Source organism: Globicephala melas, chromosome 17, assembly GCF_963455315.2.
Source record: "Globicephala melas chromosome 17, mGloMel1.2, whole genome shotgun sequence".
Taxonomy (NCBI): Eukaryota; Metazoa; Chordata; class Mammalia; order Artiodactyla; family Delphinidae; genus Globicephala; species Globicephala melas.
Genome location: NC_083330.1, coordinates 50,796,319 through 50,809,802, shown reverse-complemented (window position 1 = coordinate 50,809,802; position 13,484 = coordinate 50,796,319). Strand labels below are relative to the sequence as shown.

Here is a 13,484-nt window from a genome sequence, read left to right as displayed (position 1 = left end):
CGGGCCTCTCACTGTTGTGGCCTCTCCCGTTGCGGAGCACAGGCCCCGGACGCGCAGGCTCAGCAGCCATGGCTCACGGGCCCAGCCGCTCCGTGGCATGTGGGATTCTCCCGGACCAGGGCACGAACCCATGTCCCCTGCATCGGCAGGCGGACTCTCAACCACTGCGCCACCAGGGAAGCCCAAGCGTAGCAAATTTTGTCTAGTGGAGAGGGGACCCCAAAAAATAATCCGACAGTAATTTTATCTTAAGAGTTGTTTTTCGGTGTATAGATGTACAGACTTCGAGTGATTTAAATTGGTTGTTAATGTTCATTGAGCTATTCCGGATATCTTGAAAAAGTATTTGGTCCTAGTACCTCATTTAAAAATATCTCAGTCCTAAAAGTTTGGAGATACTAGGCTTAGTTATACCGTAGTTTATTGGGAAATTGATATATTTTAATAGTTACAATAAAGTAATATTACTGTGATGAAGGAATTAGAATATTGGTCAGAAAAATGCGTTCTATTTCTAGAAGCAGATTAAACCGCAAGTCTACTTAGGGCACTCTAGATTTGGGGAGTAGATTTTGTGTGTTCCAACAGCAATAAAACAAAAAAGCCCTACAAATAAACATTAAATTTTTCTGATAAGTTTTCACATTTTCCCATGGTTCATTGGATAGGTATAACCCTCAAATTCATATGAACCTTTTCTAAACACCTACACACAACTCTAAAGTTAATGATATTAGGGAACAGCAAAGTTTACTTTCAATAAATATTCAAGAATGCCTTGCCATATAAAGCTTTATCTTGAAATGCTTTTGTCTTGATTTTTCTTTTATAGGATGTACTTAACCTGTATTGTAGAACTTGCATAAAACAGCCCAGTCTGCCTTCTGTTTCTCTTTTGGATAATTTAGGATAATTTACCAAAGATCAAGGAATAGAAAAATATCCTCTATGCTTCTGAACTAGCCAAACTTCATATTTTTGTAATGTGTCTTTACACTTTTGTTTTTCAATGCAGACAGATGAAAGGGAGGAATACATAAGTGTAAATTAGTTTTTCATAGGGCAAGACCAAAACTGTGAACGGCAGCTGAGAATCAGTGGAAAATAACTGCTCAAAACCTGTTTCCTTGGAGAGAATGTTGGTAAGATGGCTGTGATACACCAAGGGGAAGACAGATGCTGGAGTATTTATTTATCAGTTACTAAGTATAGGACTACCGTGGAATTGTGAGAAATCCAAGATAAAATCCAGACATCTCATCACTAAAAAACTCATCCTTTCGTGGAGATAGAGGTCTGTAATTATAAGGCTAAGAGTAATAAATGTCAGAAGTAGTGGCAGAGTGCTATCAAAATTGAAGAGGTACAGAAAGGATTCTGAGGAAGAGAGGCTTGAAGTTGAGTTTTGAAGGCTAGATGGTTAGGATAGTCAATGATCATGACACGTGAGGGTATCAATTGAATATATTTATAGTATCAATATGTTGGAAAATATAAACTCCATTGGAGCAGGAGCTTTGTTTTATTTCCTTGCTGTGTTCTCAGCAGATAGAGTCTGGCATAAGGGCTTCTCATGACTATTTAATAAATGAGTGAATATATATTTGAACCTTAGTGTTCTTTATTCTCAAGTGAAGTGGAAGGCCAGATAGTGTTTAGCAGCCTGGGTACTGAATTGGGACCTGGATTAGGATCCTGGCTCTGTCACTTAATACCTTTGTGCACTTGAGAACAGTTTCTTTCCCATCTTTTTTTTTTGCACGGTACGCGGGCCTCTCACTGTTGTGGCCTCTCCCGTTGCGGAGCCCAGGTTCCGGATGCGCAGGCTCAGCGGCCATGGCTCATGGACCCAGCCACAACGCGGCATGTGGGATCTTCCCGGACCGGGGCACGAACCCGTGTCCCGTGCATCGGCAGGCGGACTCTCAACCACTGCGCCACCAGGGAAGCCCCTCCTTCCCATCTTAACTAAGCCTTTTCTCATGCATAAAGTGTTGGTACTACCACCAGCCTCATAGGGTTGTTAGAAAAATTACATGAAATAGTACATATAAAGTATTTAGTCTTCTGGGACAGAGTAGGTACTCCTAAGTGTTTTCTATTAGGAGGCTAGGCCATCCTATATGAGAGGCATTCAATTGGCTTTGTTTGTTTGTTTTTTTAAGTTTTGTTTGTTTTGGGCTGCATTGGGTCTTCGATGCTGTGTGCAGGCTTTTTCTCTAGTTGCGGTGAGCAGGGGCTACTCTTCTTTGCTGTGCGTTGGCTTCTCATTGCGGTGATTTCTCTTGTTGCGGAGCACAGGCTCTAAGTGCGCGGGCTTCAGTAGTTTGCAGCACGTGGGCTCAGTAGTTGCGGCCCGTGGGCTCTGGAGCGCAGGCTCAGTAGTTGTGGTGCACAAGCCCAGTTGCTCCACGGCATGTGCGACCATCCCGGACCAGGGATCGAACCCATGTCCCCCGCATTGGCAGGCGGATTCTCAACCACTGTGCCACCAGGGAATTCCTCAACTGGGGTTTTGAGGAGGGAAATAAAGACTGGAAATGGTGACTGAGGAAACTGACCAAAGACAAATGCAAGGATTGGTAAGTTTGGAGGGCCCAACTGAGATTGGAAATCACACATTTATAAGTGGTCATTCTTGGAGTGAGAGAAATGGTAGTTTATTTGAGTAGTATAGAAATATGTGGAGGTAGGCTGGTGATAAATAAATGCCATCTAGAGATTGATGAAAAGGTTTGCTGATTAGAGAAAAGCACAGATGTGATTGAATAACATTATTGCCTAGTTCTGAAACATTTTATAGGTGACCTTAGCCATAACATAGAAAAGAGGGAACTTTTTTCCAGTGCTAGAGATAGACATTGATTGTATTTGGTTGGAGAAAATGAATGGAATAAATGTTAACCGCTAAAGAGAAGGGCTTTGAAATAGCCAAAAACAATATCCAAACTAATGTAGAAAGTGACAACCAAATAGGGTGATGTAAAAATTAGAAAGAACAGAGGGTATGTTGAGGGTGATGAACCATTTTAGAGGTAATAGTGGAAGAGGTGATGAATGTAAGTTAAAAGTCTTAGAGATGAGCTGATGAAAGTTGTTATGATTTGCGGGATAAAGGAATTTTAAGGCTTGAGGTTTTAAAGAATCATCAGTATGGATGTTGGATTTGTGGAGGATGATAGCAGGAGATGTCAAAAGAAGATTTTTAATCTATTAAAAAGTAGGAGTTGTTTTCAAGAGGTTGATAGACTGTGTTGGCAGACTATAACCTGTGAGCCAGATACAACCCTCTCTGCCTGTTTTGTATAGTCTCAGCTAAAAAAAATTTTTAACAGGTGCAAGATTTGCAACCTTTCTCAATTATAGAACAATAACTGTACACAGGTTAAGTGAAACGTTTCCTGCCCAAAAAGAATTCCATTCTTCTCATTAGTAGAACTGTATTACAGAAAATTTTATAACATATTATATTTTTTATTTCAAAAAGAAAATTGAAGCTTTTCTCTCTTATGGTACTTATATATAGTATCCTTGATTTTTGCTTTTTGGCTCACAAAATCTTACTGTCTTTTCTTTACAGAATAAATGTGCCTATGAGATAAAATTTAGAGAGGATGGTATAAGCAGATATAGATTTAAGAAGAGCCCAGTGAGGTCTGATGGCAGAGGAGAAATACTTTGGATCTGCAGTTGGGAGAAACATTACAAATTAAAAGCTATTGATGAAGTGGTGAGGAGAGGTGGCATGCCAGGAAGAGGATGTTTTCACCTAAGATTAGGGTTTCTATGGGGCAAACTGAAAGGAAATTTCTTTTTTTTTTTTTTAAAGTAAACTTTTTTATCAAGTATAATATGTGAACAGAAAAGTGAGCTGGGCTTCCCTGGTGGTGCAGTGGTTGAGAGTCCGCCTGCCGATGCAGGGGACGCGGGTTCGTGCCCCGGTCCGGAAGGATCCCACATGCCCAGGCGGCTGGGCCCGTGAGCCATGGCCGCTGAGCCTGCGCCTCCAGAGCCTGTGCTCCGCAACAGGAGAGGCCACGGCAGTGAGAGGCCCGCGTACCGCAAAAGAAAAAAAAAAAAGAAAAGAAAAGAAAAGTGAGCAACTATAAATGCTTTTTTTCCCCAAAGGAAAAACACTTATGTGTGACCACCATCCAGATCAATAAATAAAACGTTGCCAACATCCTAAATAACTGCAATTTATTTATCCAGTCTAATGTTGATAGGACTTGGCTGTTACAAATAGTTCTGCTGGGAACATTCTTGGTAATGTCCTTTGAGTATACGTACCCATTTCTGTTGGGTACTTAGGAGTAGAATTGCTGGGTTAAAGAATATTTTAGCTTTAGAAGATAAAAAGTTTTCCAAAGTGGTTGTAGTTCTGCCAGCAGAGAAGGTGTTCAGTTACTCTGCAACTATACCAACACTGGTATTGTCCAGTTTTTTTAGTGTGATTTTAATTTACATTTTCTTTATGACTGATGCGGTTGAGGGCTTTTTCTGGTGTTTGTTGGCCATTTGGTTGTGCTCTTGTGGAGTGCCTATTTAAAATCTTTTAGCCATGTTCAATTGGATTGTCTATTTTTTCTTACTGTTTTGTGGGAGTTCTTTATGTAGTTTGGAAGGTTCAGGTTTGATCTCATGGCTATACCGTTTGACCACCTTTATCTTTTCTTTTCATGGGTAGTAAAATGTTGTATAATCTTCCTTCATTTTTCTTTGCTTGACAAAATTAGATTTAGTACAAAAATCTTTTCTTTTGCTGAAACCTTATCTTGACTATTTGATTAAAAATTGTTTTGAATTATGTTACTTTCTCTCTCCTTGAATGCTATTGTGTAGGATCCTTAACATATTGCTCACTACACTTCATGTTTATGTGAGTTTGCTTATGTATCTATTTGGTTCCTGAACTGTGGGTTAAATTACGTTTCTTGAACTCTTTGCAAAAGCTAAAACCTGATATGACAAGGTTGACTGAAAGAATGGGTGCCAATTTGTTTCAGGGGTGTGGATGGGAAGCATTATAAAGGATTTTAACTATTTAGTGGAAAAGTATGTGGGGGAAAAAGGAGAGGCCACCTCAACGAGAAATGGGTAGGCATCATGTGGATGTGAGAGAGACTAAGAAGGTAAAACATTTAACGGTTGATTCTTAGTTACCTGAATGTGGAGAGGAGTCAACAATACTATGTGCTTATCAGGGGAGTTGGTGTGGTTTATTTACTCACAGCCTTGTTCTAGAAAGACTAAGAGATGACATGTAGGGACACATTAAAAAATGAAGTTGGTGGGAATGGCTTTGTGGTATGTAATTGCCTTTATTTTAAAGTTGCTAGGTAAACAAAATATTTTATGTCTCTGTAGGCTGATTGCTTGCCTTGTTGTAGGAGGGTGAATTAATAGTATATATTTTATTAAAAAAATAGTTCAGGACATATGTTTCCAGGTACACTATCTTAATATTAACCACTTTACTTGAGGGAACTTCAATTTATTCATTAGAAAGTAATTTTCTCTTGCAGATATATAATGAAAAAGAATTGTTACAAGGGAAATTGGATCTTCTTAGTGATACCAACATGGTAGACTTTGCTATGGATGTATACAAAAACCTTTATTCTGATGATATTCCTCATGGTAAGTTTTGTCATTACATCTGAAGCTTGACTTGTGAGCTGAGGCCACGTGTATTAAAAGTTTTGTGATTTATAAAAGTGCTTTAGCCAGAAGTCTTAATAAGTATTTGAATGATTTAAAAGTTCTTTGGATGAAAGGTAGTATGAAGGTTACAGGTCTTCTAAAGCAGTGGTCCCCACCCTTTTTGGCACCAGGGACCGGTTTTGTGGAGGACAGTTTTTCCATGGTCTGGGGGTGGCAAGGGGATGGTTCAGGGGGCAGTGCGAGCGATGGGGAGCTGCAGATGAAGCTTTGCTCCCTTGCCCGCTGCTTCCCTCCTGCTGTGCAGCTGGATTCCTAACCAACTGGTCTGCAGCCCGGGGGTTGGGGACCCTGTAAAATGTGTGAAACTACTTTAAAACATGGTCATCAAATGTCTGCAGTTCATAGTATGCAGCATCAAAGTTGTACTTATTAATCAGATTGCTTCCTTAGAATTATCTGGGAATTTTGCAGTTTTTTGACTTTTTCAGTTGGCATCTTGTGTGCCTTAGAGATTTCTTTTTTGTCTTGAAGCATCTGGGTTCTCAAAAGCATGGTCCCCAGAACCAGCATCCTCAGCTCACCTGGGAGAACTTGTTAGAAATGCAAATTCTTGTGCCATACCACAGAAAATGTTGGCTGAAGACCAGCACTCAAATTAGGGAACTGCTGTGGTATATTTCGAAATCCTTGTTTTCTGTAGTAATAGATGTTCTTAAAACAAGCAAACAGAAAAACCCACTATGCACATAGTATTTTAAAAGATTATAAGAACTCAGTAGAGAAATACAGTTTACTTTGTTTAAATTGACATTTCTCAAAATTTGATCACAGATCCCGTCTGTGTTTGAGAAACACTCTCCTAGTATTAGTACTTTCTAATATATAATGTAGAAATTATTACATAAAACATAATCACTATTTTGACTTCTATTATAGTTCCCTGCAAGAACAGTAGCTCTTTAAATTTTAGTTTGTGGTAAAAAAGTAAACTATTTCTTAGTGAAACTTTAAAACATGCTAACAGGGTAAATTATGTGCAAGTTTTCTCTGACTTCATGATGTGGTAAAAAGAAACTATAGAATTGGTTTTGAGAGATTACAGAACTAGATTTAAAGTGAAAAGAGAAATTATTGACTGGATTTAAATTCCATTCAACCTAGTTGAAAACCTGTAGTAATAATATGTAAACCCCTCTGAGCCTCTTCAGAAACTGTGGGATAATCTCCTGAAAGAATTCAATGAAAACAAATATAAAAACACTGAGGATGAAGTGTCTGAAATGTAGAGTTAGATAATTGTTTCCTCAACAGCTCCTTCTCCTAGGCTGTATCTGTATATTCCTCAGTTTCTTCTAAGAGTAAGAAGAGGATTCACTGTTCCTTTATGTGCCTTTGCAGTGCTAGAAAGAAGAAATTGGATCTGAGGAAGTTACTGAGTTGGTGGCTCCTGGCATATGCATATATTGGGGATAAATAAATGCACAATTTAGATAGACTGAAAAATTTCCAGAGACATCCTCATAGTGAGCAATATAGTTTAACATTATAGTACTCCTTTGCATTTTTAATTAGCTTTGAGAGAAAAAAGAACCACCGTTGTTGCACAACTGAAACAGCTTCAGGCAGAAACTGAACCTATTGTGAAGATGTTTGAAGATCCAGAAACTACAAGGCAAATGCAGTCAACCAGGTAACCTCTTTTTTTAAAAATTATTTTATTGAAGTATAGTTGATTTACAGTGTTGATTAATTTCTGCTGTACAGCAAAGTGATTCAGTTATACATATATATACATATTATTTTTCGTATTCTTTTCCATATGGTTTATCACAGGATATTGAAAATAGTTCCTTGTGCTATACACTAGGTCCTTGTTGGTTATCCATTCTGTATATAATCGTTTGCATCTGCTAATCCCAAACTCCCAATCCATCCCTCCACCACCCCCTCCCCCTTGGCAGCCTCAAGTCTGTTGTTCTCTGTGTCTGTGAGTCTGTTTCTGTTTTGTAGTTCATTTGTGTCATATTTTAGATTCCACATATAAGTGATATCACATGGTATTTGTCTTTCTCTTTCTGACTTACTTCACTTAGTATGATAATCTTTGGGTCTGTCTTTGTTGCTGCAAATGGCATTATTTCTTCCTTTTTTATGGCTCAGCAGTATTCCATTGTTTATATGTACCACATCTTCTTTATCCATTCATCTGTCATTGGACATTTAGGTTGTTTCCATGTCTCGGCTATCGTGAATAGTGCTGCTATGAACATAGGGTTTCATGTGTCTTTTTGAATTATGGTTTTATCCAGGTATATGCCCAGGAGTGGGATTGCTGGATCATATGGTAACTCTATTTTTAGTTTTTTAAGGAACCTCCATACTGTTTTCTACAGTGACTGTATCAATTTACATTCCCACCAACAGTGTAGGAGGGTTTCCTTTTCTCCACACCCTCTCCAGCATTTGTTTGTAGACATTTAATGATGGCCCTTCTGACTGGTGTGAGGTGGTACCTCACTGTAGTTTTGATTTGCATTTCTCTAATGATTAGCAATGTTGAGCATCTTTTCATGTGCCTGTTGGCCATCTGTATGCCTTCTTTGGAGAAATGTTTATTTAGGTCTTCTGCCCATTTTTCGACTGGGTTGTTTTTTTGTTGTTGAGTTGTACGAGCTGTTTGTTGTGTTTTTGTTTGTTTGTTTTTGCCACAGCATGCGGGATTTTAGTTCCCTGACCAGGGATTGAGCCCTTGCCCTTGCAGTGGAAGCGCAGAGTCCTAACCACTGGACTGCCAGGGAATTCCCTGTATGAGCTGTTTGTGTATTTTGGAAGTTAAGCCCTTGTTGGTTGCATCATTTGCAAATGTTTTTTCCCAGTCAGTAGGTTGTCTTTTTGTTTTGTTTATGGTTTCTTTTGCTGTACAAAAGCTTGTAATTTTGACTAGGTCCTATTTGTTTATTTTTGCTTTTATTTCTGTTGCCTTCAGGTAACCTCTCCTTAATTTGAATTCTAAAAATTCTGTTTTCTGGATTAATACAAATGTTAATTCATACTTTAGTAACCCAGTCTAAAAGTTCACAGTTTAAGAGATAGCTTTATCTGCTTTTTTCATTTATCTTTATTGTGTAGGGACGAGGAAGTCCTTAATTATAAATGTTAATAACTAAATTTTTTTTAGAACTTCTTTACCAATTAATCCAAATCTGATTATGCTGAGCCGCTCCCCCCCTCCCCCCTTCCCAGGGGACATTTGGAATGTCTGGAGACATTTTTGGTTGTCACAGCTGGAGAGGTGCTACCAGCATCTAAAGAGGAGAGGCCAGGGATGCTGCTATACATCCTACAGTGCATCAGGCAGTACCCTCACTTCCCCCAAAAGAATTACCCAGCTCAAAATGTCATTAGTCCTGAGGTTGAGAAACTGTGCCTGGGCAATACCTAGAGTACATGGGTTGCTCAATGTATGGGAAAACTGAGCTCACTCTATCACTTTGCTACGTTGTCTCATATCCTTCCATGCTCAGCCCAAGGAGGGTAGTATAGAGCTGATATGGTTATATTTTATTCCTGATTTCCTCTTAGCTAGAAATAGACTTATTGTTTAGTTTACAAAGAAAGCATGTTACCCTACTCTGGCTTTACTAATTGAAGCCCTTTGGGTCATTAAAAATGTTTAAAAATAGTCTTCTACTAAAACTGAATATTGCCATTGTGGTAAATCTTTTCTATCAATATATTCACCTGAGGAATTGTTTAGGATTTTACCATGTTGCACCTTGAGTTCTTAGGATATGTCATCAAACCAAATTTTTAGAGCGATTGGCTCTAAGTTTTCATTTGTGATTTGAGAAAGTGTTACCAGATATGTTTTAGAAAAGCAGCAAATACTATACAATTACTATACCTTACTATAATGTGCCATGTTATATTGTATGTATATATATACAGAGATAACTATATCTTAACAAAGCTATTATATATATGTATTTTCATATATATGTATATAGCCTGTATATAGCTATCTCTGTGTGTCTGTGTATACTAGTATACACTTAGAATATCATGAGTAATTGTAGCCCTTCAAGTCACGTGTAAGTGCCCACAAAGGGACAGCTGAAATAATCCAGATGTTAGGGTACGACAGAAAATTTAGGATTTTAATTCTAAGTTTAGTCTAGTCACTTAAATACTGGGAAGTAATTGGATTAAGGTATGAATAAGATGAATATAGATTTGTTCACTAAATATTAGAAAAAGATAACTCCTTTTAGCTTAATAGGCAATAAATTGGAGATAAATGAAAGGATGGAAATGGGGTAAAAACTTGTAATCTAATTTATAACCTATTCATTTTCAAAGTAATAACCTCTCCCTGCCGATTCCCCATTTTAAAATTTCATTGAATATGTAGTTTTGTACTTCTCATACTTTCCCAGAAATACCGTATCAGCCAGAGGACAGTGATTATATACCTGAGGTGTAAGGCGTATAACACAAAGTTATTCACTATGACCTACAGGAAGTGTTAAGGGTTTTTTTTTTGAGATCTCTTTATGTTAAAATTTCATGCATGTTTTTATTTAGTATTATAATATGTTCATGTTAATTTTAGTGGTAACATATCCCCTCCCCATTAAACCTTCAAGTAAAATTATGCTCCCAAAAGACATGCCACGGTATTCATTCTTACAATGAGCATAAGAAAATGGTTTCATTTTTGCAAATGCCCAGAAGGCGGGCAACTCTGCCACCTGTCACTTGTTCCTTGGTGTCTTTGTCATCAATTTGTCTTTTACAAGGCTGCCAACATCTCAAGTTATGCAAAGCTAATTTTAAAAATGTTACATTGGGTTATTTGACACTTTGGTATGAATAATGATCATATAGAGTATGTAGCATAGATAGCATGTGAGTTAGGCATGATTTATTAGTCTTGTAAATTTGCCAAATCACTGTCTGTATGAGAAATACTAACATTGTGGAGGGGGCAAAATTTATGTACAGGATTAATTCCTCCTTGTTTGTATAGTACATTATTTCCATCTCTATCCTATTTTAAGAATATATTACCTATTAGAAAAGTATCCTCAAGAGAGCAGATTCCATTCTCAGTAGGTTAACACCTAAGTAGACCTCACTGACCTCACTATAAGAATAGTCAGAATGTTCTGGTTTTATTACCTAAAAAACTTAGATCATGTGGTGAATCAGAACACATGATTTTCAATTACAGCTAAAGAAATCTGAAAGTGAAATGTTAAGTTTGCAGTTGTCCTTGAGTTCCTATTCCTTATGTTCAAAACATGTAATGTTCTGTTTATTTTATTCCGGAAGTTTTATTTTTAGTGTTTAAGTATTAATATAATTAAATTGGCTTTATGTGAGTAATAAGATAGAAGTTGAATAGGCTTGTTTTGTTTTCTGTGGTCTATAAATTACAATAATTTTTGTTTTTTTTATTATTAAGGGATGGTCGGATGCTGTTTGACTACCTCGCAGACAAGCATGGTGTAAGTGGTCTTTTAAAAAATTGTTTAGTTGTCATGTTGTAGTAAGGTTAATTAAAGAATAGTGCGGTATAGATAGATTCATGGCTTGACAAGAGTATAATTTCCAGATTAAGTTATTAGACATAATACCTGGTATGTTTTTGAAACTTTAGTTTTTAAAAATTGGTCCTGATTGGAAAATAATATCCTTACACTTACCTTTTTAGATAACAGAAATTCTCAAATTGTTTGTTCCAGAATGATCATGTAATAGTTAGCATTTTATATTTCTGATGGATAAACAAGTGGGTAAAAACAGAACTAAATTTGAATTAGAATACCTTGAGCAATAGCATTAAGCTGCCTTGTGGAATACAGTAGCCCTTGACATTACCAAGACCTTCATAAACCCCCGTATAAAGGAATGTTGTTATAGGCTTTCCTAGTCATCTCCCAGTCTCCTTCCCCTTGTGTTAACTCAAAGTGTGAGGCTATGTATATAATCAGTTCTTTAACTTGCATTCAAGTTTTATCATTCATTTAACAATTATTGTAACAAGAGACATGCTGACCACTGCAAAATTACTCTTTCTGGTTTCCATATAGAATGTTTGGTATATTTGTTAATGTTCTGGTTCAGAGCCCTTCTCTTGATTTTTTTGTCTTTCACTTTGCTTGCATCATTAACTGTAAAAGCTGGTGTAATTTGGGGGCCAGTTTTTTCAGAGAACTAAAGTTTACTATACACATTATTTGTACAGAATCACAAAATCCTCACAGGGATGCATATGCTTGGTAGTTGTCTAAGCTCATTCACCAGCTAAGGGACTCACACATCAGACCTTCAGCTGTAATTCAAGTTTGTATCACAACAAAGTAGGTATTGTTACAGTTCAGAACTATGAAAGTTAAATCCAACAATTCCTAATATGTATTTTAACGGTCATGTGCTTTTCTGATTTTGGGGGGCGGGGAGAGGGTAGTAACTTTTGAAAGAATTGATATCTGGGGATATTTGAAAGAGTAAATGGTTTGAATTTTAAAACTCAAAATTAAAAAATAGAATTTAAGCTTTTTTCCGTTTTTTAGTTTAGGCAGGAATATTTAGATACACTCTACAGGTATGCAAAATTCCAATATGAATGTGGAAATTACTCTGGAGCAGCAGAATATCTTTACTTCTTTAGAGTGTTGGTAAGTAATTTTTTTTTCTTTTTCTTCTCTTTTGTAGGTTGCCTTGGTTCCTTAAAACATGTCTGTAGATTTGATCTGTCCATTAAGTTTTCAACAGTTATTGGCAAAAGGAGAAAAAAATAAACTTTCAACAAAACCAAATAGAAATAGGAAACCTTATTTCAGGGCCTCAAAATTTGGAGGGAGATTTAACTTGTCCTTGAAATCCAAAAGTAGGAACCACTAATTTTTCATTTTATATATAATTGTATGATTTTAGCATTAGAATTCTATCATGTAGTGAATTTGTTATAGTATTACTGTACAGCACAGTGAGTGGCACATTGTGGGTGCTTAATATTTACTGAATAAATCTATTATTCCTAATTTTAATTCAATATTTTATGCTGCATATATTCCTTGAATTTGTTCTAAACAGCTGTGGAATTCTAATGATATCTGAAAAGATTTTATGCTTTAATAGTAACTTTTTTCTATTTACTTCTGCCCTCAGGTATTAGACTACAAAGCTCAATTTCTTTTCATTATGTAGGGAGTAGATGAGTTTAAATAGTACTGCTAGAAAAAATCCCTAACCTTTTTTTCTTCATTTGTTTACTTGACAAGTTTCCTAGATTCATTGTGTTTGTTAGGGAAGGAGAGTTGCATGAAGCCAAAGGAAAAATCAGGATTTCACATTGACAGATTTCTTTCTTATTCTGCCTTCTGTTTAGGTAATTATATTAATAAATGCCTTCTAAAGTTACCAAAATTCTCTTGTTTTAACTAGCGTCTCATTTGAGAAATTATAATTTGTTACTTTGGATTAGTAAGCAAGTACCTACATCTCTGATATCTCTAGTTAACTCTAGAAGTTGGGAAATGACCTCTTTAAGACAGGGACTTTTTGTCTTCCAACCTTGGAAGAGTCCGTTCTTTCTGTCTCTGTTTTCTGGTGCCTTTTTTCTTTTAGCCCCGCAAGTCACAAAGAAAAGACTCAATGGCTGCTATCTTTGGTTGTTCTCTAGGAAATTAAATTTTCCTTTTTTGCAAGTGAGGAAAGAGTTCAGTATTATTAAATCGAATAAATCCTACACTTAAAAAAAGTGCTTAGACAACTTCATTTTTTAAAGTACCATCCTTCCTTCAAAGAAATAA

General features: G+C 36.8%; 1 protein-coding gene across 1 annotated transcript in view; it reads left to right on the top strand.

The window, feature by feature from the left end:
- EIF3E (eukaryotic translation initiation factor 3 subunit E) overlaps positions 1-13,484 on the top strand; it is a 50,890-nt gene that overhangs the window by 735 nt on the left and 36,671 nt on the right. The window contains exons 2-5 of the mRNA XM_030863096.2: positions 5,526-5,640; positions 7,237-7,354; positions 11,132-11,174; positions 12,243-12,347. Coding sequence (XP_030718956.1) covers positions 5,526-5,640; positions 7,237-7,354; positions 11,132-11,174; positions 12,243-12,347 — 381 coding nt within the window. The remainder of the gene's footprint in view (positions 1-5,525; positions 5,641-7,236; positions 7,355-11,131; positions 11,175-12,242; positions 12,348-13,484) is intronic.